The following is a 27,680-nucleotide window of genomic DNA, read 5'->3' on the forward strand; positions in this document are numbered from 1 at the left end:
ACAAAACTAAATCCGGTTCAAGCGTGTTATTTATCCGATTGTGATTGGCTAACTATGTTTGCTACAAGGTCAACGAGACAACTAAGAAACCTTATCAGTTGTAACGTGGTTTTTCAACGAGCAATTAGCAAAAGTTGTCTAGCAGCCATGCCAATCAAGGTAGTTATGTCTTTTAGCTAGCTCTTATTACCATAAGTTGACAAGGCATTGCCTTTTACAATATATATTTTTTTATATGCTGTACAGCCTACAGGTGTGATACCATTTGAACAGTTGAAATAGAAAGTAGATAGAGACAATCACTAATTGTTCAGATAATTGCATGTATTGCATGTCATGATGAATCACAACTCAAACAGGTGACATACCACCCACAAACACTTGTACATGCTGTACTTGTCTCTGTTTAAAATAATTACATAATCATACATGGTGTAAAGTAATATTAAAGATATACACACATACATGTACAAATGTTGTATTTCTATATAGATTTAATTTTAAACATAGATATTCCTGTGTTTGTTCCCGTAATTGCTTGAATTTTATAGCTTATACTGTCAACATTGTAGCCGTAAATTAAATGGCCCTGCTTCTAGCATTTCTTGTAGCAAACAAATAATGTATTTAGGATGATAGTTTTGTAATGTGTTTGGCTTATGAACTATATGCTTGTATCCGTTTTCACAGAATCTGAGATACTGCAATATCAATCTTGTAATTAACTCAAAAACCTAACTACAACTTGGAGGCTTTTCTTAAAAACTACAAGACCAACTTTCATGACTTTGAAACTTGATAACTTTGTATCAAAAAGTAGTCTGAAAACTATAACCTCAATTTATCCTTGATCCTTTTACTGACTCGGCGAGGTCCCAACTGATTTGACAAACAATTATATTATAACCTTTCAACAACTATTAAATAAGAACAAGCTTCAAAAATCTTAGGTTCCTGAAAAACTTATTTCTGAGACACCCAGTCTCCGTCAGACACCTAGTTCTGAAATGACTAGTCTCTGTAGCACCTAGTTTCTGAGACAACTAGTTTTGAAATACCTAGTCTCCGGAGCACCTTATTAAGTCATCAGATTATTACAAGCTACCTGTTCGAGGGACTGCGACCATTCCCGAGGGAAATTACAGTTTCGGAACAACCCGGTAGTTTCCAATAATTGTAAACAAATTAATGGATATATATATCTATAAGGGATCAAGTTTGTTCAATAAATATGTACACTGAATTTGAAAATGAGAAGCCTGTATATATATATATATAGCTTAGAAAAACTTGACACAGTTGTATTCATCGCTTTCCCTTCTTCTTGCATGTCTGGAGTGCGTATATATGTTATTTATATACATATTTTTAAAAACAAGGCATGCATAAGGGGAAATGTAAGGGCTCATTGTCTGTCATGTCTGGGCAAGGCTAAACTAAAACATGAACATCAAAAAGTCATTGGCTTTGGTTTGCCCAGAATTTTTTACTTCAACAGTACGTGTATGTAGAACTGAACTAAGAAACTGGTAAAATAAAAAAAATCATTAAGAATGATTACTTTGATGGTTGTACTAGCTGACTAGGTTATGTACACATATAGTAAAAGTATGAAAAGGGTTTAAAATGAATTACAGTTGCTTTTAAATAAAGATTTTTAAAACTTTGTTTATGTTGCAGGTCGGAGATAAGTTGCCTGCAGTTGATCTGTTTGAGAATGATCCTGGAACTAAAGTGAACTCTGGCGAAGCTTTTGCTAAAGGAAAGCATGTCATATTGGCTGTACCTGGTGCTTTTACACCTGGATGTTCCATGGTATATTTATATCCTAACTTTAGAATTTGGGGTTATTTTTCAATTTTTGTCCTAGTCTAGCAAAAATTTAGTCACAGTTTTCTCAGAAAGTAAGGGTACATGTACTTAATATTTGGTAAGCAGCTTGAAAATGATTACAGATTAGCTGTAATGTTTGTAAGGTGATAGCACTATTCAGAGCGGTTAGATACGTCTGTACCTCAAAATGTACCTACTTCCTATTTGCCAATGCTTTCAATTTTTTCAATATTTTGAATAAATTTAAACTTTAAAGTGATTTTTGATTTTAGAGAGATACTTGCTGCTCATGAATTCTTTTCTATTTGTTGGTATCTAAGTTTTTTAACTAATAGTAGTTTATAAATCATTTATTTACTAAATTTGGTGGTTTCCTCCTTTGTCCCTAAGAGCAATAAAGAAAAAAAACAATAGTATTTTGTAGAGTAGATAAATTGATGATGTGCCCCTTCCAATGAAAGTCATGAACATTGTCAAATTAATGCAATTAAACTTGGCTGAAATTGTGAATCTTTGAAAAAAATTAAAGTAGGAAGAGAAATTGAATATGGCTCTCATATATGAATTATTAGATATGTTAGATAATGAAATAGTATACTATATGAGTTTACGTCTAACTCTTTGAAGCTTTAATCATGTTACTTGAGTTGTGAGGAAAGGAAAAAAAGATTTTAGTTGACATTTTTTTTTAAAACAAAGGCAGACAGCCAATTCATGAGTCAAATATGGTTGTGACTGCTCCATATAAGTTTGGTGGTTTCCAGTTTTTAATCATCCCATCATAATTTTTTGAACTAATTAAAGATAGGTGGAAATAATTTTTTAGTCAGATCCAGAACCATTTTTCCCAGGTTGATAGCCTAGATTCAACTGTTATTGCATCTGGTCCTGTTTCTAATATAAAATAATGAGATGGTTTGTTGTTGTAGATTTAGAGGGTTTTTAAGAGGACACAGCCCCTACCAACCTTTTGTGGGGAAAATATTATTGTTTATCATTTGTTTATGGAATCACCAAAGCACGAATTGAGTGGGCCCCCTTAATGAAAATTTGAGGATCTGCTACTGATTTAACATGTTATGAGCTTAGGATTAAGCCAGTCCGTCATTGTTACTGTCATTATAATTGTAGTAATATCCAACAATGATATAAAGATATGAATTGAAATTTGTGATCAAACATGTCAAATATGAAATTAAAAAAAAATGGATTTCACTATATAAAACATGTACAATATATCATGTCATGATTTAAACCAAAATTCAGGAAGTGCATGAAGTGCAGATTTTGGATTAAATCAATAGCAAAAAATTTATCTGTAATACTGAGTCATTTAATTTCTAAACGTTAACTCCTAGTAAATTGATTTACATTTGATAGACATGATAGAGACATTGAAGAAGGCTATTTGTTCAGCCTTAATATTTTCAATACAATTTTAAATCAGCTTCTTCATATATTACCATCTTATATTAGTATCATACAATTTTAACTTTTGTATTTTTCCCCATATGCTCAGTATTGCCTTTACTTGACAATCCAGTATATATTTTTTTGTTTTTGTTTTTGTTTTAACAGACTTCTGATATATACTTACACATTTAAAATTGAGAATGGAAAAAGGGATAATGTCAAAGAAACAACCCTAAGAACCAAATATGTATATCATATGTTTTATTTTTGACAGACTCATTTACCAGGCTATGTATCAAACTTCGACAAGATGAAATCCAAAGGTGTCGACTCCGTAGCATGCATTTCTGTCAATGATCCATTCGTAATGGGGGCATGGGGCAAAGATCAAAAGGCTGATGGCAAGGTTTGTAATTCTTATTAAGTTATAGCAGTAAACAGTTTGAACTGGACAGGAAGTCCTAGTAACGGTGACTGACCATATTACTGCAGATTCATTATTATTCGTAATTTTAGTGGATTTCATGGGAACAGGTGAACCATTGATTTAAATGTTTTAACAAAGTAAAAATTTCTATAGACTTGAGGGCTTGTTTGAGGACTTTTGTGTAAACACAAATTTAAATATATCCAAGAACATACAATTTTTCTATATTTCACGAAAATTTGTACCTACAAAAATATATAAATTCACAGTATGGATGTTTTAACTACTAGGGGGTATTTAACATTGACTACCCATGAGGGTCTCGCATGGTAGGTGGGTGTTAAATTGGATGTTGTTGATGTTTTATAGAAAAACGAAATTGTGATGTTTCCATGTATATTTTACTTATGCTGTATATTTAAACAAGTTTGCACTTTTAATAAATCCTTTTTAGTCTGACCAATTTAAAATTTGTTGATGTCAAATTAGGCTTTTTGGGAAATATCTTATTTTCATAGTAATAAGAATCTAGCTATCTATAGTGAGCTCTCTAAATTGTGTTTAACTAACTGTAGTTTAAATATATGTAACATGATTTCTTTTTAATTTTAGGTTAGGATGTTGGCAGACACATGTGGAGCTTTTACAAAGGTAAAGTTAAAAAATATTTGGTCCATTTCTTTTCATACATTTTAGTCAGTCAGGCTTGTAGAAGTGTCTTTTATATAGTAATTGTAGTGGTGCAGGTAAATTATATCCAAGTTAGTGTTACATTCCGTAGATATTAAGAATGTTTTTATTTGTACAAAAAATGTATAAGTAAAAAAGTCTCATTTTCTTCTTTTCTTCAATTGAATTTCTCTTGACAACTTTGCTCTAAAAGAGTGTTTTACTGTCTGTCGTTTATAATTGTCTTGACTATTCATAAAACTTTAATTTCATTGACAATGAAAATCTCTTTTGTCTATTAAAAAAACTTATTTACAAGCCTCCAGGAAGAAATTTAGAAGGCCTTGCACACTTACTTAACAAATTAACAGAAGTTCAAGAAAAATGAGTGACCAAAATTTTTATTTAGCATAATGGAAAATGCTAAGTATCTGCAAACACAGTCTGACAGATCCTACAAGTGCTCACATATTCCAATTGACCATTTCAGAATCTAAAGGACTATGGGTAATACAATTTTTCGTTTTCTCAAAATAAAAATAATGTCACGTCATTGATTGAAATTCAATTGTTTATGGTGTTTATAACCAATCACAACGCTTTGGTGTACACCTTTGAAAATATTACCCAGAATGCATTAGATTCTGAAATGGCAAATTCTCAACTGTCATGCTGCTGATCAAGTATGAAGTCATACTGTTCAGTGGTTCCTAAGAAAAGTGCGACAAACACTTGCAGTGAGGTGAGAGTGTGTTTGCTACTTGTTAAAAGCCTCAGTGTGTTTTCGAGATGAAGAACCATAATAACAGCATTATTCCTTTGCTTTTTGTGTGTTGTATTTTTTTGTGCCTATACTGATTTTGTGTCATATCCTTTCGTTTCTATTATAATAATTGATGGTCAAGATAATTGTAATATAGTGGCTCCTTTTAAAATGGGGGTATAAAAATTATATTCTACAAATTCAAAAATGTTTATGTGCATTTATTATATTTATAGTGTTTGTTGAACAATTTACAAATATATGATGTTAATTGGCCGTTTCAGAATCTAAAGGACTATAGGTCATTTCATTGTTCGTACCCCAAAATGAAAATAACGTCACAACATTGGTTGAATTTCCATTGTTTTGGACATTTTCAACCAATCACGACGCTTTGGTGTACACGTTTGAAAATATTACCCAGTGTGCATTAGATTCTGAAACGGCGAATTATTTAATTTCTGGACATGAGGAACATGCTGCATATGCATAAGGCTATCAAATTTTAGAATGCAAGCTTTTATTTTTGCAAAATCTATGGAAGTAGTAATCTTGGCAATGAAAATAAATTATCATAAACATTTGGAATATGCTGTAAAATGTGCTATGCCTATCTCCATTTATATACATGATATATATGATTTTAAAAAAAAATCCTGTATCTAAATTTAGTAATTTCCTGTAGACAACTGAATTACTATTGCAGAATTTTTACTAATAACTTCCTGACCATGTGTGGGTAGAAATTTTCACAGCCTTTCTCAATAGGTAAATGAAACTAGTGGGACCTTAGGAATCATAAACATATGAAAGTATGAGAGTTCATTACCTTTCCAAATTTTAATTCATTTTGATATTCAAACATGGGGTACAAAATGTTGCCTTATTATATCAACTCCTTTTGATGTATAGCAATAAGATATTTGAGAACCGCAGTACCCTTATGTTTATTTTTCTACATTCCTATGAAATGTTTAATTTCCTTTATAAAAAAAAGTTTTGATTTGGTTTGATACTTTATACCAGGGCCAGGCATTTTAACTTTGAGATATCTTTATGTACTTTCTAGAGAATACAATCTCAATATCAGCTGTCTATTGAAAACTTTTTCATGATGTTTAGTTATGCAGATGTATTTTATTGATATTACTCCAATGGCTTTGTTCTTTAATTCACAGTTGTGTCATGATCACCAATTTGCATATAGTAAATAGCTGCTAGGGGCTGTCTTAAACTTTGAGTTTGGTGAGAGTTTTTGCTCTGTGTTGAAGGCCTCACTGTGATTGAAGACTGAGAACAGCATTAAAAGCACTTTGCTTTTAGTGTTTTTTACTGTGCATGTACTGATTTTGGGTCATGCTTTTAGTGTTTTTTACTGTGCATGTACTGATTTTGGGTCATGCTTTTAGTGTTTTTTTACTGTGCATGTACTGATTTTGGGTCATGCTTTTAGTGTTTTTTACTGTGCATGTACTGATTTTGGGTCATGCTTTTAGTGTTTTTTACTGTTCATGTACTGATTTTGGGTCATGCTTTTAGTGTTTTTTACTGTGCATGTACTGATTTTGGGTCATGCTTTTAGTGTTTTTTACTGTGCATGTACTGATTTTGGGTCATGCTTTTCGTGTCTTTTTACTGTGCGTGTACTGATTTTAGGTTATGGATGGATACCCTGTACATGTGTATCCTTTCTTTTCTACTGTACACAATGTGTAAAATTCGAAAATTATCAAATTGGTTTTATTCAAACTGTTTACTGTTTTGGTTTCAACTAATATGTATAAAGTCTATGCAGGAGCTAAAGCACTGTTTAATAGTGTAGCTATGCTCCAAATACAAAATTGTATTGCCGGTTACCTGATGCATAGCAGGTTATTTAAAAGTGGGCACCACATTTTTGATGTTATTTCGAATAGACAGAAAAAATATTGCAGTAATTTCTTATTGTTTAATTCTGAATTCCATTTTAAGCTGGAGTAAATCAGGAAAAAAACATTGATGGCATCAAAGTCATATAACAAAATCATGTCTAAGAGCTTATAGACAAATTACTGTCAGCCATCTGAAAAAGTGTTACATCCAAAATGAAATTATTAAATATTAATGGAAAATAAGAATAAAGGGGCACCAACTATGCAAGACCCTCAATGGTAGTCAAGGTCATTTAAAAAAAACTATTCAAAAGTTGAAAATTGTAAATCATTATGCAAGAATTGCACTTAATTTACCCGGACTTAATTTGTTTTATTACCAATAAATTGTAATGTGTTTGAAGCGTTGGTTTCCTATACCTTAGATTGATTTAAGTGATTGGCTATTGCATAATGTTGTCACAGTGCAAACTATGCATTGAGTGACAATGACTAAGGGACGACATCAAAAGACCAATGTAAGATAAAAAAACTTAATTCAAATAGTTATGGGATGGGGGTTGAACTAATGCAAGATTTGGTTATCAGACATTGATTTTTACATATATCCATATGGGTCAATCAATTTTTCCCAAATTAAGTTAAAGGGGGGGGGGGGGGGGGGTCAGTGAAAAAACTATGTGAATTAAGTTGTTTTTCCTTCATTGAACTTTTGATGTCGTCCCTAACTTTTTAAGCCGAAGAGTTACTTGTAAAAAATGAGATTAAAAGATGTACCTGGCAGATTAAAAATATTGTGCAAGACATTATTGCTATCCTAAAAATTAAATTAAAGTCCTAAAAATACATAATTGGTGTATGCACTAGTTTTAAAGTTGAAGAATAACGTACAATTTTATGGTAAATATGAAAGACAAGACATATTAACATGATTAATCTTAACTTTCCACCTGTGGTATTTTTCCTTTGTCAGTTTGTGGAAAACCCTAATATTTTAACACATCTTATGAAACTGTAAAGATAATTATACATGTTATATTTTCATTGTCATGTCCCTGTAGGTTATATACAACATTTGGGACACCAATCTTTAATTTAAAATTTTATACATGATTAATGGTTTAGGTTTCAACAAGTTTTAATGTTTCATGTTCAAGTGAATGGTATAAATATGTGAACTTTTTTTACCAATTATTGACTTTTTTGTGGCTCTTCATTGAGTTATATATTTATTTTAAACTTAAAAATCTTTTTCTTACACCTATTAATTTTATTTTGCATTGAAGTAGTTTATAAACTAATATTATACAACGTCATTATGATAGAAGTTTTCTTATCCAAATCAATTTTATTGTATACCTAGTTTGCCTGCATAGTAGGAGTTTGATTTTCCTAACCTTTTAGGTCATTGGAACTGGAATGAAAGAAAAACTTCCTTGCACCGCTTTACCTTTTTATAAAAAAAATCTTCCACTTTTGGAAGCACAAATATTTTATTGTATTTTGCATGACATGAATATAATATTATAATAATAAAGCAGGAAAAGAAAAGCCAATAAAATTTCTAAAAAACATTAAAAAAATTATTAATGATTTAAAGGGCTTTGTAATACTAAACATATACACGGTAGTATTTCAGTATAGAATAAAAGAGTGTGTAAATGATATATTCCATGGTTTCGGCTTTACGCCCCTTCTTTACAAAAAGGTGAGGTTTTGTAAATGAAGTTTTGATGTTACTTATTTCCTAAAAGGAAATTAAGTGAATTTTTGTAATGTTTATATCTGAAAAGGAAAAAGAAACACAAGAAGACTATTGTTATTTCTATTTTATATATTTTTTTCAATTTTGTACAATATTAGAATCAAAACAAAACTGATAGACTGTTATAAAGTTTATTAAGTTCATTAATTCCAAGGAATAAACTTAACCAGAACCTAAATCACTATATTCCAGCAATTTGGATTTTATAAATCTTTCCAACCCTATCTCTTGAATTGGCTTCACACAGACAGCCTACCCATAAATGCCCAGTTTTATCAATGTTCAAGCTACAAGGCATCTGTATTCCTAAATGAATTGATGATTGATGGAAGATAAGATCACCAGTATTGTTAAGAACATGAAATGCATTGTTCGCGGCATCTGACACAATAACGTTTTGAGAATTTGTGATCTCTAGATCAGATGGATTGAATGGGCGCTCACTAAAACTTGAATGAAGATCGGTGTAGATCCACATCAAGTGTCCGTCCTCATCAAGGGAAATAACTCTCCCAGCAGTTTGACTTACTCTGTCAATGACGCAGATTCCTTTGTCTTTATTGTTTTTAATTGTCCACGGCAACGTAAAAAGTTTTCTTTGTGCTTTTGAAAATTCCAACTTATTACACAACTTTCCATTCTGATTTAAGGCAACAACTTGACGAATGCTGTTTTCTGTAATTTCAAAGTCAGAATCTCCTTCAGTAAGACCTATCCAGATTTTTCCATTTCTGTCGTTTTCGCAGTGAATGCAGATTGGTTCCAAAGGATGAAAGCTACGAATGTCAGACACTTGTCTTTTCCCTTGAGAGTTTTTGGTTACGGATTTAAGACATTTATCAAACCTTGACAAAAAGAGTACATCTCCATTGGAATTAACTGTGATATCAATTGGCTGGAAGCCTTCAGTTTGCTCCAACTGTTTTGATTTAGAACGCTTTAGCTTCTTGTTTAAAAATCCAGTTGAGTTCAGTTTTAATTTCACTATACTGTTTCTGTCAATACTGCAAACATAAGCCTCGTCGCCATTTGATATGGTCATTTTATTAATTGATGGTAAATGTGTGCTGACGGTGTGAACAACTTCAAAATCTTTCATCAGCATGCAAAAAGTATTGTCCGAACTACCTTGACTTTCCAATTGGTGAATGATTTTATCTTCATATCCAGAATCTGTGAACGACTTTTTTTTTGTGTCCTCTTCAGATGTGTTTGTGTCATTTGTGAAATTTTCACTTACAAATTTTGAAATCTCTGCAAGGTCATGCAGGTTGTGATCTGACTGGATATCAAAAATACAGTTGGTGCAAACCAAAAAGTTGCATGATCGACAAAAGAATGTGTAAGTCTCTTTGTTATGTTTCTTACATGTCATTTTCTTGATTTCTTCCTCTAAACGTAATTCCATATTACATGTAGAAATGTCTCCAAATTTCACTACCATATGTTCTGAACCAAAAGGGATTCGGGAATGAACTAAGCTGCAGCTATCACAAATAGTAATCCTACAGTCTATGCAGCGCCATTTGAGATTTTCTGATCTGTCGCAAAGCTGACATGAAATTTTCACTTGTGAGTTGCATCTCTCCATAGTTGCATATGAAATTTAGTCACCTGGAAAAATTCCTTTTATAATCACACGAGATTGAGGTTGGTATCTCTTCTATGATTACAATCCTAGCATCTTACAATTTATGACTGAAAATTTTCTTTGTTTGTTTGTTTATATATTTTTAGGGTAGAATTCCAAAAGTTTAAAAATAGTATATGTAAATGATTCATGCTTGATAGCATCATCAGATAATAAAACTTATGACTAAATATTACAGTAGTGACGTCTTTAAAAATGAGGCTCTAGATGGCATTTGCTTAATATAGTAACTTTATCAAATAATGACCTTTAATATTGATGAATTAGAAATAAATAGTTAAAGAATGAAAATATTTTTAAAGAGGTTAATAAGTTTAAGATAATTAAAGTTACAAGACTTGAATATTAACAAATTAATATACAGAAAAATGTACAAATGATTAATGAACCTAGAACGGAAGATTTCCTCATCCAGGTCCTGAAAGAGTATGACACTGAAAATAAACCACTGAACCCATTATATGTCTTTATAAAGAAAAAGCACTTGACTAAAGGGAGGAGCAAGATTTTGTAAATACTTCCAGTTTCAGTCTTTATTTCCTTGTCATGATCAATATATACAATGTACAACATGATATTTACGTCACATGTCTATATCAGTCTATATCATATATGGTATACAAATTAAAAATAGACAAATAAGTTGCAAAATGCAAACTTATTTTTGAACATACTTCATATGTCTATTTCACAAGGTTAAAATTGACAGATGAGTTGCAAAATGCAAACTTATTTTTAACATACATCACATGTCTATTTCATAAAATGAAATGACAAATAAGTTGCAAAATGCAAAATTGATGTTTTTTTACAATCATTACATGTCTAATTCACATGGTCAAATAGAAAATTAGTTGCAAACTCATTGTTTTATATACATTACATCATTCACATGTACATTTCACAAAGTAAAAAAAAAAAATCATGCAAAATTGTTTATATTTATACAGATTAAATTCGTTTTAGAAACAGTCTGATTATAAATATATTAGCCTTTTTGTAACTATTATAGTCTAGCCAAATGCATATATGCTTTGACAACATCCTTATAAGATAAAAAAGAAAATAATGTAGTAAGGGGTACACCAGATAACCTTACACTCGAATGTACTATTTTGTGGTCTTTAAAAAAAATCATGCATACTTGAATTGAGTATAACGGTAGTTCTTTGTTTTGAATTTTTTTAAGTTCTTTTTTGTTATTTAAATGTTATAGTCTAAACATCTACATTATATGCTTTGACTGCCTCATACATCCTTATAAGATAAAAAAAAAAAAAAGACAATGTAGAAAGAAGTAGATTAGATAACCTTACACTTACGAATGTTCTATTTTGTGGTCTTTAAAAAACATCATGCCTACTTGAATTGAATATACTGGTAGTTCTTTGTTTTATTTAAATGTTATAGTCTATATAAGCAACTACATAAATGCTACATAAATGCTTTCTTGCATCCTTATTAGATAAAAGAAAAACATGTAGTAAGGGGTAGATCAGATAATCTTACACACATGAAAGTACGTTTTTTGTGGTTTTAAAAAAATATCATTCCTACCTGTTGTATAAAGTTATATATTTTGTTCATATTTGATTTTTCATGTTGAAGTGGGTATGTTGGCATTAGTCATCAAAGTTATCGTGCAAATGTTCTCCCAAGAAAGATCAAAGCTTTGTGTTCTTATAACTTTATTTGCTTAGTACAAACGTAGTACTTCTGGATTTATATCACTATGGTAAATGATTGACAAAATAATAAAGATCAATTGTAACAGTGGTTGCTAGGAAGTACATTTGTATCTTGATTTTTTAGTCAAATGAGAACCACTTATTCAAATTCTCTGACGTCATACATCAATAAATGTTAGACTTTGTCAATTTGGTTCCATGGAAACCAAAGTGTAAACACATAGAAAAAGACAAAAAATTCCTTCTATTTTCTACAGAAAAAGAAAAAAAAAATCCTTCCATTTCCACTGTATTGGCTCAAATGTGGGGTAGTATTTTTCAGGGAAAAATGTTGTACCCGTTACATTAAAAACCCCTTTCAAGGGACACTGTAAATAAAATTGTTAAAATGGGCAGACTGTTCAAGATTTGATTGGAAATGACCTTGATATCTTTTTTGAAAATTATTAATAAAGATAATAAATTATGATGACATGTATGAGGGAAAAATCAATTTTTCCCAATTATTTTCAGCATAGGTGTTTTCTTAGTTTAGTATGTTGCTACAACTGAAACTTATCATAATCAAATTGATTACTTTGTAATGTCAATTCATAAGCACTGTTTGGCCAATACGTGTGTAGACGTTTTGACACGTTATGCTGAATTTAAGAAATATCTTTTGCGCTAAGAGGACATAAAGTGAAGTTCCAATTTTGGTGGTTGTTGATTGTTGCTTTTTAAAATACAGTGAAACCTGGATAAACCAAATCCTGCATTAACCAAAAACCTGTATAAACCATGCATGTTCTTTTAAAAGCACTGACATATCAAATTATTTGTGTTAAAAACCTAATAAAACCAAACATCGGTCAAAACCGAACCAAATATAAAGTCCTGAAGAGGTTTCGGTTTAAACAGGTTTCACTATATTTTTTTTTTCGTTTATTGTTTTGTTTGAAAGTCAGGCAGTTAGTTTTCTTGTATGAATTGTTTTACATTTGTCATGTCTTGGCCTTCTATAACATAATATGCAGTATGCCAGGGTTTTGCTCATTGATGAAGGCTGTATTATAGACCTGTAGTTGCTTACTTCTACATATTATGGTCTCTGGTTGAAACATTGGCAATCATACCAAATCTTATAATTATATTAATTAATCAAAGGTTCAGCAATTTAGCAGGACCTTTTGTTATTTTCATATTCCTTCAAACTTAGTACATGTATTCCATTTTGGATACATGTAACTCAGATACTTATTTGCACTTTTTGCATGACATTTGTTAATTTTGATCAGTTTGTAAAATTGATGTAGCTTTTTGACATTTTTGTATGACTATATCCATATTGATGGATACCTTGGGAATATTGGTTCTTAAGGCATTTGTTTATCTCATATTTGGTTTGTTATTTGCTCATGTTTTGTATTTTTAATGCAATTTAGTTCACTGATTTGAATTGATGTTGTTGCCTTTTAACATTTTAAATGCCTTTACGTCCAAAATAGACATCATGATAGATTAAGAGAAAAGTAAAAATTATAATTTAATTTCTAAAATATAGATTATCTTCTTGCTTTCCAGATATTTGGAGAAATATATACACAATATACTGTTATTTTATAAAGATTGTTAACGGAAATTTTGTTTTATATATGAAACAAAACTTGATAATTTTTTAGGATGAGATTACTGTTGTCAACCATTTTAAGGAAGTATGAAGAAAAAAATTAGGATATATCTATTTATTTTTTCCTGATATTTTACAGAATACTGGGATAACTAGTTGCTCTTTAGTCAAATCCAGTTTGATTAATTCCCCTGAATTTGACATATAGTTTTCGGAAGAAATCTCCACAAATCTCCAGGCAGTTCCCTTCCAAAAATATATTCTGTGATTGATAAATAATTCCATAGCTCTGGTACATCTTCATTTTCCAAGTTTTATTATTTTTGTAATTGTAAGTTTAAATTACCTTATGAAAATTTTAATTGATTCTAAGTTTCCTCTTTCTGCTTTAAAGATGAAAGATTACTTATGATTCATCTTATGTTTATTACAGTTACAATCAATATACCCAGGTGGGGTTCATGAATATTGATAAAAGGGGATTCTCCAGTAGATAGTTTATTCTCATAAAACCATGCAAGTAAGTTAGGAGATGAACTTCAGACTTTTAAAAAGTCTATGCGTAAATCCTATGAATAGCTCCATCAGCATGATCAAGAGGCATTTTTTTAACATTCTTACATTCTTTTGATAAGAATTACATGTCATTGCATCCCTTTATATTAGATGAATTGATATATGAGCCGTTAAATGTCCAGTTGCAAGTATTACATAAAATTCATGAGATTAACACAATCGTGACATATTAGATTATACAGTCGTGCCAGTACTTATGTTAATACACTTCCTTTTGTCTTTATTTTCTATATATAGTAACTAAAGATACGTCAACTCATACAGTTTCAGTTTTATTTCACTTTCATTCACAATTGTGGGGTTTATTTAGGTTTTATTTTTGTTTCAACACATTAGGATTGACAGTTAATTTGACACATAAGGGTATTATTTGGAATATTTTATCCTCTTTTTTTTTTAGATTTATGCAAGAACATGCTTCTGGTTATTTGAAAATCACAATTAATTGAAATGGTATTTAAAAGTTTTTTTATAATTTTGAAATAGCAATGAATAGTTCACATTTGGGATGGGTCCTTTTAAACACTTAAAAAAAAACTCCTTTTAATTTTGAATTTGTTAAAAGAACTGTATCTTTGTGGGGACCTTGTGGTCTTAGTAGTTTCTCTAGTTTTCATTATAGCCTCACCCTGGAAGCACTGAGGTGAGTTTCCAACCTGCTGTTGCAGGTTGGATTATCTTTGCTAGCCAAGGGATATGATCCATTCCCTTTTTCTTGTGGAGAAGAGTGGACTGGATCCTGACCCTTGGCTTGCAAAGATGAGGTATACTTGACTCCAGTCTTAATTGACAAGGATTTACAGTTTTCTATCTGAAGATTGATGATTCTCTCCAGGCACTCTGGTTTCCTCCACCAATAAAAACTTACAGCCACGAAAATATGGGATTTTAGCACCAGCAATCAATAAATCAAAAGTGTTTGTATCCATTTATTATTGTCATAGTTTAACATTTGGCACAAGAAAACAAGATTGATATTTAGGATTTCTTGAATGCTGCCTACAAAAAGATTTCAGATAATTTTTTTTGAGGGGATTAATATTCAACAGCGGAGCATCTGGTTCAAATTCCACATGAATTCTATAATGGCAGTCTGCACCGAAATATTTTCCAACTGCTAGAGTCCAAACAAAGACTAATATTCCAACATTTTTCTTTGCATAAACAAATTTTATTTAAATACTTACTAGTCTGATTACAATTTTACTAGTCAGGGGCATCAGACAAGTGGTAGAAGCGGTGCAGAGTGTAATGAAAGTAACCCATGTTCTGTCTAATAAAATCATTAGAAATTACCAGGGTATCATGTGATTGAATATGATATCTTTGTTTTTCAGGCTGTAGACTTGGAAGTTGACTTGAGTGGTCCATTAGGAAGCATGAGATCTAAGAGGTTAGTATATAGTATGTAAAAGAAAAACATTTAAAATTTTATCGAAAGGTCATGAACATGGTGCATAGATTTTGAGAATCCAAATGGGGAATGTGTCAAAAGAGACATCAGCCTGACCAAAGAGCATAAAACAGCCAAAGGCCACCAATGGGTCTTTAACATAGTCATAGAAAGAAAATCCTGCACCCTGAGGTGGACTTCAGCTGGTCCCTAAACAAAAATGTGTACTAGATCAGTGAAAATTGACATCATACTAACTCCAAAACATATAAATGAACTAAAATTAAAAAAACATTAGACTTACAATCTATCTGTTCTTTTGAAACTGAAATTGTTAGGTATTAAAATTTATTTAAACATTAAACATATGGTCTTAGTTGTAAATCTTTCAGGTAAACCTGAAGAATGAACATGTCTTATATTTATTTTGTCAGATATTCAATGGTAGTGAACGATGGTGTAGTAACAGCACTCAACATTGAACCCGACGGAACTGGTCTTACTTGCAGTCTCGCCCCAGAAGTTCTCAAACAAGTCTAGTCTGAATGAACAGTCGTGTGTAGTGCATTAATACATTTACCTTTTATAGACATGAATCTGTACGCATGGTTTTGCATAGACCTTGGATTTGAATGGACCTAGGTTTTACAATATCTTTTCTGCCAATTAGACAAATAACTCAAACCACACAAAATGCATTTTTTTCAATTTTTTACAATACTCTTGGATCAGAGATATAAATAGTTACTATTGTGTAGCTACTTTTTACAATACTCTTATGTCAGAGAACTAAAGAGCTGCGATTGTGTAGCTGGTATTTTTTTACAATACTCTTGCTTAGGCAAAGAGCTTTTTTAAACTAATCAACAATTGCTTTTTTTCTAAAAAAGAATCAATTTAGAAGGGCTTGCTTTTTTTCTTTGATAATTTTATATGCAGTGTTTTTATGCACAAGAGCTTTCTTTTACTTTTCATTTACATCATATTTTGAGTTCAAATTTTGCCATATTGTTAAGTTTGTTTCATTTTATAAATTGTTTGCAAGAAGTTGCTTTATAAATGTCAGCATTTCAATCATTCCATTTTTAAAGGACCTGTACCATATATTTTGATGAAATTTGTGTTAAGAATAAATTTAGACCATAAATCTAAGTAATGTTATCAGTTAAAGGGTCAGAGTCTCTTGTTATTGCATAGCTTTAAAAAAAAAAAAGAGACTTATTCAGCATTATAGTAACTGGTTGTTAGTTTTATCTCAAATTTTTGAAAAAAACTATATATGGTAAAATTTAATGTTTACATGTGGTTATTAGTTCTCATATTTAGTACAATAAGTGAAATAAAGGTTTTATAAGCAAATGTTGTTTTATGTCCTTGCAAGGAAAGGCAGAGAATGTAAAAAAATGAATATGAAAATAAGAAGATGTGGTATTGAAGACCTATTGGTGACCTTCTGCTGTTGTCTGTTCTATGGTCGGGTTGTTGTCTCTTTGACATATTCCCCATTTCCATTTTCAATTTTATGATTTCCAATGAGACAAATTTCCACTAAAGACAAATTGAAGTAGAAGTTCACAACTATACTGTATGGCCTGTATGAGCAAAACCCATATCACATAGTACGATATAAAAGGCCAAAAATTGATGCTTATCTCATTCTTGCAGTAGCAACCTTAACATTTTTGTAAAAAAAAAATAATGTATAAGTATTTCCTGCTTTTCCACTAATTAAGCAGCATTCAAGATTAAGAGCAAAGACTAGTTGGTTTCTGGTCAGGATAGCATGTCCCAGTAAGGTCATGTTTCTACCTAATAACTAATCTTATACTCTAGCACATTTAAAAATCCAGCTCAGTGTGATGATCCAGTACAAATAGAAATAAGGAGATGTCTTATGAGTGCCAATGAGACAACTCTGCTTCCAAGTCACAATGTTTAAAAAGTAAATTATAGGTTAAAGTATGGCCTTCAACACAAGAGTATGGTTCATATTCATATGATAATAACGTATTATTATCCCTTATATGCATGAAATATTTGCTACTGGACCTTAAACAGTATATTAAAAACACCATTCCAACATCAGCATCATTTTCACAGTTCAGTCCTGTATGATTATTGAAGAATAACAAAAACAAGATAAAGGGCAACTGGATTGAAACAGACAGAAAATTAAATAATGAATATGACAGTAAATTAAGGCAATTCAGCAGCTAATAACATGCACAAGTACAACTGCCACAAAAATCAGAATTGACAGCAGGAGCTACGGAATAATAAGCAAATTCTGCTGTATATGTGACATCAAAATTGTTGCCCAGGCTGATAACAGAACAGGTGATAGAAAATACCAAGGGCATTATAACAAAAACAAAGTCAAAGAAATAAAACAATAGCCAAAAATAAAGAATGATGAATAGGATGATGCTCTTGAAGGGTAACTAGATCCTTGTAGCTGTGCTGCTCATGAACAGTAAGAAGGGGTTAAACTGACTGAAAAAGACTTGTTAGAGATAAATAAAGGCAACAGTAGCATACCGCTGTTCAAAACTCATAAATCCATGGACAAAAAACAAAATCGGGGTAACAAACTAAAACCGAGGGAAACGCATTAAATATAAGAGGAGAACAACGACACAACACTAAAAAGTAACACGCACAGAAATGGACCAAGCATCAGACAAAATCCCACGAGAATAACAAATATAACATCAAAACCAAATACATGAATTTGGGATAGACAAGTACCGTGACACGTCTTATCGCAATGTGAAATTACAATTAGAGGCTAAGGATAAAAAATAAATTCTTTTGCGAGATTTTGTACAAGAAGAGAAACACCCACAAAATCAAAGAACTAGAATAAAAATTATTTTATTGCATGAATGAGCTAGTCAAATTAGAACTAGAAGTGAAATCACAAAAGGATACCCCTACACATCACAAATTCAATTATCTCTAGTATAACACGTAGGAACAGGATTATATTGCTTAATGTCCATCCTTCGTACCATTCTAGAACTAGATTTAAGCTTTTCAGAGACTATTATTACATATTGCAATAATGAGGTACATAAATATGATTATCTGACCACTTAGACATGTTTGACTATGAGTAAACTCACAAAAAAATACCTCTGAATCACAAATTTGATTATCTCCCTTACATGTAGGTCTTGAACTCTTTTTCCTCTATGAACATTCTCAGATAGTATTCTACACATGTGTAAAGTTTATCAACACCTGTCCAGCCTCTATGTGCAACTTGGCATATTGACAGAAAAGTAGATTTCTAAATACCCCTCCTTCCATAAGCTTTCTTAATTCAATTGCTCAGCTCTGATGCAAGAAATTTAGAGTAAAAAGACACCAAATTTTAATACTTCAGCTTTAAAAGGACAGTCAAATATGTTTCAAGAAAAAAAATTGTACAGATAACATTCCAAAGAAAGTTTAGTACAGAAGCACAATACTAAAATCAGGGTTGAGCTCACAAGGTTTTTTTTTAAACTGTTATAAGTTGAGATACTATTTTTAATTTCAAAACAAATGCTGACTTACACTAAAAAACATGTAAGGAATTATTTGAGTTTGAAATAATTTTTAATTCTGGGAAATTGATAAGAAATGTCTAATAATTTTTTTGTTATTTCCAATTCTTAATACATCCTTAATCTTATATAAAAGATATCAAAAATATAAAAGATTTAAAAGGCTCAACCTGAAAAAAATGTAAAACATTTCAAATGAAAACACAATCTGTCTGATTTCTGTCTGAATGATATATGTAACAAACCACAACTACTGAATAACATGCTCCCGACTCTGAAGAGGCATGTACAGAATGTGGCTTGATAATACATGTTTGCAGGCTCACAACCCAGCCTTCCCTTAACCTGGGACATTGGTGTAACAGCAAGACATAAAAAAACCCTCTAAAATCATTAAAAAGGGCTTAACTTGTCAGATCAATAAATAGCATAAAACACAATCTGTCTGATTTCAGTTTAAATGATATATGTAACAAACCACAACTACAGAATGACATGCTTCTGACTCTGAAGAGGCATGTACAGAAAGTGGTTTGGTAATAAATGCTTGCAGGCTCACAACCCAGCCTTCCTCTAACCTGGGACTTCGGTGTAACAGCAAGACATAAAAACAAACCTCTAAAATCATTAAAAAGGGCTTAACTTGTCAGATCAATAAATAGCATAAAAACAACTAACAAAACACAATACACATCTGAGAGTGGTCCCAGTTACTGAAGTTTAGTTTAAAGCCAATAACAATTTATTTACAAGAGTGCACACACTTAAATATATCTCCTGTTTTACTTATCAATGAATATATGTTGAAAGTAATATGAAGGTTTCACCATATCACATAAACTTAACATTTAGCAATGTTCTATGTAAATGAGGTCACAGTCTAATGAACAATGCCAGTCAGTTTAATACACCTTACAGGAGAAACAGAGCAAACCACAAAATCTTAGCACTGACCAATGAACCATGAAAATATTATAAAAGTCATACGAACCTTGACATACAGACATGTACATCTTACAATCATTTCATACACTAAATATAATTGACCTATTGCTTAAAGCATCTGATTCTTACAAAATTATGAAAACTTATCCTTCACCAATGAACCATGAAAATGAAGTCAATGTCAGATAAAACTGCTAGATGGACATTTTAAAATAACTTACAATCATTCCATACACCAAATATAGTAGCCCTAGTATAGTATCTGAGAGATATAAAAAAAAACCTATACATTGTCCAATGATCCATGAAAATCCTACCTGAAAGACCTGAAAAAGTGTCAAGGAACCCCTTTATCAAATATAATTATTCTATTACTCATAATCAGTGATTTTTTTTAATTGACAAGAGAATTTAATTTTAAGCAGTCCCTAATGAGGTTGACAATGGAGAGAAAGAAACTTCGTAACATAAGTTATCTGTATACAAGGTATGAATATGAAGGTCTCCTAGTAACCTTCTGAAAAATATATTGTAATCATTAAGTCTTGTATTCTGGCGAGACAACAAACATGTATATGACTAAAATATCAATTGGTACACATTCAATGGATTTAGTGTGAAGACATAATCAACAGAGACTGAAAAAAAATTGTAGTGTGCAATGCCAAATTATAGGATCTATATTGTCGGGACTGTGATTTTTTTTTGCTGTATAGTAATATCTAGCAATTTTTTAATTTATTGATAAAATTTTTATATAGAAAAAAAAATATTCAAAGATTTAATTACAGTGTTAAATTGGTAAACTTTCAGAATACGTTTATCTAAAGGATCTAAAATTTTAGATGTGTTGTATATAAATCTATGGACAAATAAGTAGTAATTTGATCAAAGCATACTAGAGCTAGTGCAAGACATTTAAAAATGCCTTTTATTTATCCATACAGTCAAAGTTCCATAAACTCTGGAATGACTTATTGGATTTATTTTTAATCAGATGTTGTTTTTGGGTCACCCATTCCAACATTTATGTAAAGTTTTGAGTAAATCTCTCCAAATAAACTCATGTTAAAGTACGAAGTATGAAAGGTTTACCTAAATCTGACCATTAAAGTTCTGTAACTCTGGAACAATAAATCGTGAAAATTAAAAATATTGCAAAAAAAAACTTTCTTTCATCAACTAAAACAATAGTGTCAATTGTTGGGCAGATTAATCCAGGCATTTTATGTGTGTGTTACATTTTAATGTTGTGTCGTTGTTCTCCTGTTATATTTAATGCGTTTCCCTCAGTTTTAGTTTGTTACCCCGATTTAGTTTTTTGTCCATGGATTTATGAGTTTTGAACTGCGGTATACTACTGTTGCCTTTATTTATTCTAGATTTATTTTCAAACATGTGAAAAATTCAAACATTAAAAATCCTGTCACTGTGGAACTACAAATCGAAAGGGAGTTTTCTTCCAGCAATCCTATTGTTGTGATGAAATTTCATGAGAATTGGTAAAAACAAATTTGTCAAACACACTGACACTAAAATACGGACATTGGTATACCATAATACATGCATACATTAAAAATAAGAATAAAAACAAACAAATAACTTGCGAAATGCAAAATTGTTTTTATTTATACAGATTTATTTTGATTAGAAACAGTTTGATTGTTAATTTATTAGCCTGTTTAAAAACTATTATAGTCTAGCCAAATGCATATATGCTTTGACAACATCCTTATAAGATAAAAAGAAAAATAATGTAGTAAGGGATACACCAGATAACCTTACACTCGAATGTACTATTTTGTGGTCTTTAAAAAAATATCATGCCTACTTCAATGGAATATACCGGTAGTTCTTTGTTTTATTTAAATGTTATAGTCTGAGCAACTACATAAATGCTAAATAAATGCTTTCTCACATCCTTATTAGATAAAAGAAAAACATGTAGTAAGGGGTAGATCAGATAACCTTACACACATGAAAATACTTTTTTGTGGTTTAAAAAATGAAATTCCTACTTGAGTTGACTAAAGTTATATATTTTGTTCATATTTGAATTTCCATGTTGAAGTGGGTACAGTTGGCATAAGTCATCATGATTCGCGAAAATGTTTTCCCAAGAAGGATAAAATACTTCTGTACTTGCATTTTATTTGCTTAGTACTTGTAGATTGATATCACCATGGTAAATGATTGACATGAAATAAATAATCAATTGTAATATTGGTTGCTATGAAGTACCTTGATTTTTCAATCAAATAAAAACTACCAGTTTATCTTCTCTGACGTCGTACAATAACAGATTTTAGTCTTTGACAATTTGGTTCCATGGAAACAGAAGTGTGAACATAAACGAGGCCATAAGTTTTCTCGTTTGAATTGTTTTACATTGTCATTTTGGGTACTTTTATAATTGACTATGTGGTATGAGATTTGCTCATCGTTGAAGGTTGTAGGGTGACCTATAGTAATTTCATTCTGTGTCATTTTGGTCTCTTATGGAGAGTTGTTTCATTGGCAAATCATACCACATCTTCTTTTTTTTTATATGAAGTGAAGGATGTATTTTTCTTGCATTTGCTACTGTATTCACTTACCAAAGCTTTTTGTTTTGGTAGAATTTTTCAGGAAAAACATTGGAAATGAAATTGAAAAAAAGTGCAGAAGACTGTTAAAGATTTGATTTAGAAATGACCTTGTAATCTTTATCAAAGATTATTAATAAAGATAATAAATTACGATGACATTGGGAAATTCAAAATCAATTGTTCACGATTATTTTTAGCATAGGTGTTTTTCTTAGTTTTGTATGTTGCTACAACTGAAACTTATCAAAATCAAATTGATTACTTTGTAATGTTAATTCATAAGCACTGTTTGGCCATTACGTGTGTAGACAATCTGACACTTTATGCTGAATTCAATAAATATCTTTTTCACTAAGAGGACATGCAGTCTTCCAAATTCGTTGGTTGTTGATTGTTGCTGTATATATCATATTTGTTTTTCGTTGTATACTTGTATTTTACTTTAAGTCTGACTGCTATTTTCTCATTTGAATGGCTTTCAATTGCCATGTTAGGCCTTAAATTTATAGCTTGCCATTGGGTATAGGTTTTTGGTAATTGTTGAAGGCCTAGCAGTGACCTATAGTTGCCAATCTTCTGTGTCATTTGATCTCTTGTTAATAGTGATCTAATTGGCAATCATTCTGCATCAGCGATCTTATTTTTATATCAATCAATCAATGGTTCAACAATTTAACAGTACCGTTTGTTATTTTCAAATACCTGTAAACTTATAATAATCTTTAGGATGCATGTAACCCAGACACAGATTTTGTACTTTTTCATGACATTTGTTAATTTTGATCAGTTTGTTTCCATGGTTACAGCTAATTTACATTTGTGAATGACTTCATTTGTATATTCAAATTGATTGATACCTTGGGAATATTGGTTCTAAATGCATTTATTTAAATATCTCATGATTGGTTTGAAATATTTGCTCCTGTTTTTTATTTTCAATGAAATTTGGCTCACTATTTTGGAATTGATGCTGTGTCCTTATTCACATTTTAAATGCCTTTACATCCAAAATGGACATTCTAAATGATAAATTTAGAAAAAAGTGAAAATTAAAAATTTCTAAAATATAGGTTATCTACTTGTTTTTTGTTTTTTTTTTTGTTTTTTTTTTTTTTTGTTTTTTTTTTTTTTGTTTTTTTTTTTTCTAGATATTTGGAGAAACAAATACTGTTATTTTATAAAGATTGTACAAGAAAATATTGTTTTAGACTTGATGAATTTTGAGGATGAAATTACTGTGGTCAAACACTTTAAGGTAATATAAAGAAAAAAGTTAGGATTTATTTATTTATTTTTTCCTGGTATTTTACAGAATACTGGGATAACTAGTTGCTTTTTAGTCAAATCCAGTTTGATTAATTCCCCTGAATTTGACATGTATTTTAACAAGTTATCTCCACAAAAGCTCCAGGAAGTTCCCTTCTAAAAATGTATTCTGTGATTCATAAATAATTTCATAGCTCTGGTACATTTTCAAAGTTTTAATATTTATGCAATTTTACCTTTAAAGCTTACAAAAATGATAATTGATTTCAATTTTTCCCTTTCTTATTAGGAGATGAAATATTACGTATAAGTGTTTTTATCCAGGTGCGCATAAGCAATATTATCCATGATCTTGATGAAGGGGGACCCTGCAGTAAGTTAGGAGATGGACTTTGGACTTCTAAAAAGTCTATGCATAAACCATATAAACAATTCCGGTCAAAGGCATTTTTTTTACATTCTCACTCTCTTTTATATAAGATTTACACTTTTATGTTAGATGAATTGATATATGAACTGTTAAATGTCCAGTTGCAAGTATTACATAAAATTTAGAGGATTAAAACAATCGTGACATTTAAAATGATCAGTCTTGTCAGTACTTATGTTAATAGTCTCTTCCTTTTTATCTTTATTTTCTATATATAATAACGAAAGAAATGTTATATACAGTATCAGTTTAATTTCAATTTCCTTTTCAATCAGGAGGATATTTAGGTTTTATTTTTGTTTGATCACATAAGGATTGACAGTTTGACACAATAGGGTATTATTTTGAATAGCGGTTTTTTAACCTTTTTTTTAAGAATATATATCTTTTTATTTTAAAATCATGATTAGTTCAAATGGTTTTAAAAAGATTTTCAAAATTATTCATAAGCTTGAAATCATGTAGCAATAAAAGATTCACATTTGGGATGTGTCCTTTCACATAGCATAAGCTGAAACACTGCAAGAAAAAGTGCATTTACAGCCGATTCCACTGAGTGGTTAGCCAAATGTGATATGTTTGGTTAGCTTGCTGTTAGCTGAACAGTGAAATCATTATTAGGTCAAGTAAACGCCATGGTTCTGCTAGCATGCCTGCTAACCAAAGATATAACCTTTGCCTACACACTCAATGGAATCGGCTGTAATTATATTTTTTTAAAGAACTGTGAATTTAGAAATTTATGCGGATGTGTTCTTAGCCATGTTAGCAGTCAATCTACAGTTATCAATGAGGTTGTGAGTTTCCACACTGTTGTTGCAGGTGTGCTCATATTTTGCTAGCCAAGGGTTATGATCCAGTCCCTTTCTCTTGTTGAGAGGAGGGGTCTACATCATAACCCTTGTCTGGCTAAGATGAGGTGTGCTTGTTTCTAGTCATATTTGACTAGGATTGCCAGTTTTCTTTCTGAATGTCTATGATTCTCTTCAGGCACTTATGTTTCCTCCACCAATGAAAACTTAAGCCAAAATTTGGCCTAGAGTGCTAATGGGGGATTAATTTAGCACCAATAATCAATCAAAAGATTTTTTTATATCAACTTATAATTGTGATTGTTGAATATTTGCTATAGAAAAAATATCAAATTCTTTTTAATGAATTATTAGCTATTACAACTCTACAGTCAGTATGGCAGTTTGACTGTCCCTTTGGTATCTTTCGTTCCTCTTTCTTTTGCATTCAGTTTTCCAAATACTAGTCCAAAGACCAATCTTCCATCATTTTCATTATTTGTCAATTTTTTTGCAAATACTTACTGTCTGGGGCATCATACTAGTGGCTAGTGGTGAAGACTGTTATAGAACTATGTTCTGTCCAATGAAATCATTAGAAGTTATCATGTGATTGAATATAACATCTTTGTTTTTCAGGCTGTAGACTTGGAAGTTGATTTGAGTGGTCCATTAGGAAGCAAGAGATCTAAGAGGTTAGTATGTAGAATGTGAAAGTGAAACCTTTGAAAATTTATTCAGAAGGTCATGAACTTTGTGCATAAATTTTAGAAAGGAAATATGGAATGTGTCAAAGAGACAACAGCACAACCAAATAGTTAAAAAACAGCTAAAGGCCATCAATGGATCTTCAACACGGCAAGAAAATCCTCCACCTGGAGGCAGACTTCAACTGGACCCTCAACAAAAATGTTTACTAAATCAGTGAAAATGAATGTCGTAAACTCCAAACCATATAAATGAACTTAAATTTCAATAACATTAGATTTACAATTTATCTGGGTTTTTTTTTCAAACTGAAATTGTCAGGTATTAAAATTCAAATTAAACACATGATCTAAATTGTAAATCATTCAAGTAAACCTGTAGAATGAACATGTCTAATATTTATTTGACAGATATTCAATGGTAGTGAACGATGGTGTAGTAACAGAACTCAACATTGAACCAGATGGAACTGGTCTAACTTGCAGTCTTGCCCCAGAAGTTCTCAAACAAGTCTAGTCTGAATGAACAGTCGTGTGTAGTGCATTAATACATTTACCTTTTATAGACATGAATCTGTACGCATGGTTTTGCATAGACCTTTGATTTGAATAAACCAAGGTTTTACAATATCTTTTCTGCCAATTAGACAAATAACTCAAAATACATTTTTGCTAATTTTTACAATACTCTTGGATCAGAGATACCGGTATAAAGAGTTACTATTGTGTAGCTACCTTTTTAAATACTCTTGTATCAGAGAACTAAAGAGCTGCAATTGTGTAGCTGTTTTTTTTTACAATACTCATGTTTATGCAAAGAGCTTTTTTAAACTAATCAACAATTGCTTTTGTTCTAACAAGAATCAATTCAGAAGGGCTTGCTTTTTTTTCTTTGATAATTTTATGTGCAGTGTTTTTATGCACAAGAGCTTTCTTTTATTTTTCATTTACATCATATTTTGAGTTCAAATTTTGCCATATTGTTAAGTTTGTTTCATTTTATAAATTGTTTGCAAGAAGTTGCTTTATGAATGTCAGCATTTCAATCATTCCATTTTTAAAGGACCTGTACCATATATTTGATGAAATTTGTGTTAAGAATAAATTTAGACCATAAATCTAAGTAATGTTATCAGTTAAAGGGTCAGAGTCTCTTGTTATTGCATAGCTTAAAAAAAAGAGACTTATTCAGCATTATAGTAACTGGTTGTTAGTTTTATCTCAAATTTTTGAAAAATCCTATATATGGTAAAATTATATGTTAACATGTGGTTATTAGTTCTCATATTTAGTACAATAAGTGTAATAAAGGTTTTATAAGCAAATGTTGTTTTATAGGCAGAGAATGTGAAAAAAATGAATATGAAAATAAGAAGATGTGGTATTGAAGACCTATTGGTGACCTTCTGCTGTTGTCTGTTCTATGGTCGGGTTGTTGTCTCTTTGACATATTCCCCATTTCCATTTTCAATTTAATGATTTCCAATGAGACAAATTTTTACTAGAGACAAATTGAAGTAGAAGTTAACAACTATATGTCACTGTATGGCCTGTATGAGCAAAACCCGTATCACATAGTACGATATAAAAGGCCAAAAACTGATGCTTATCTCATTCTTGCAGTAGCAACCTTAACATTTTTGTAAAAAAAAAATAATGTATAAGTATTTGCTGCTTTTCCACTAATTGAGCAGCATTCAAGAATATGAGCAAAGACTAGTTGGTTTCTGGTCAGGATAGCATG

General features: G+C 30.9%; 1 protein-coding gene across 2 annotated transcripts; it reads left to right on the plus strand.

Moving 5' to 3' along the window:
* The first annotated feature begins 1 nt into the window (after position 1).
* LOC143069102 (peroxiredoxin-5, mitochondrial-like) lies at positions 2-26,874 on the plus strand. 2 transcript variants are annotated; one of them, XM_076243561.1, is made up of 6 exons: positions 2-159; positions 1,681-1,815; positions 3,521-3,652; positions 4,286-4,324; positions 25,869-25,924; positions 26,348-26,874. In XM_076243561.1, the coding sequence occupies exons 1-6, from the start codon at positions 55-57 to the stop codon at positions 26,451-26,453; spliced, it is 573 nt and encodes a 190-aa protein (XP_076099676.1). In that variant the 5' UTR covers positions 2-54; the 3' UTR covers positions 26,454-26,874. The 2 variants fall into 2 exon arrangements, with proteins under 2 accessions (XP_076099676.1, XP_076099675.1); XM_076243560.1 differs by lacking the exons at positions 25,869-25,924; positions 26,348-26,874 and adding exons at positions 15,603-15,658; positions 16,093-17,017 and having other exon boundaries at positions 3-159.
* Positions 26,875-27,680: the final 806 nt, after the last annotated feature.

The sequence above is a fragment of the Mytilus galloprovincialis genome, chromosome 3 (genome assembly GCF_965363235.1).
Source record: "Mytilus galloprovincialis chromosome 3, xbMytGall1.hap1.1, whole genome shotgun sequence".
NCBI classification, from domain to species: Eukaryota; Metazoa; Mollusca; class Bivalvia; order Mytilida; family Mytilidae; genus Mytilus; species Mytilus galloprovincialis.

What these genes read in the sequence shown, in the direction of transcription:
- LOC143069102 (XM_076243561.1), top strand. Translation starts at nt 55, where the DNA reads ATGTTTGCTACAAGGTCAACGAGACAACTAAGAAACCTTATCAGTTGT. An exon ending in TTACACCTGGATGTTCCATG is followed by an intron (nt 1,816 to 3,520) that starts GTATATTTATAT and finishes TATTTTTGACAG; the next exon opens with ACTCATTTACCAGGCTATGT. An exon ending in CATGTGGAGCTTTTACAAAG is followed by an intron (nt 4,325 to 25,868) that starts GTAAAGTTAAAA and finishes TTTGTTTTTCAG; the next exon opens with GCTGTAGACTTGGAAGTTGA.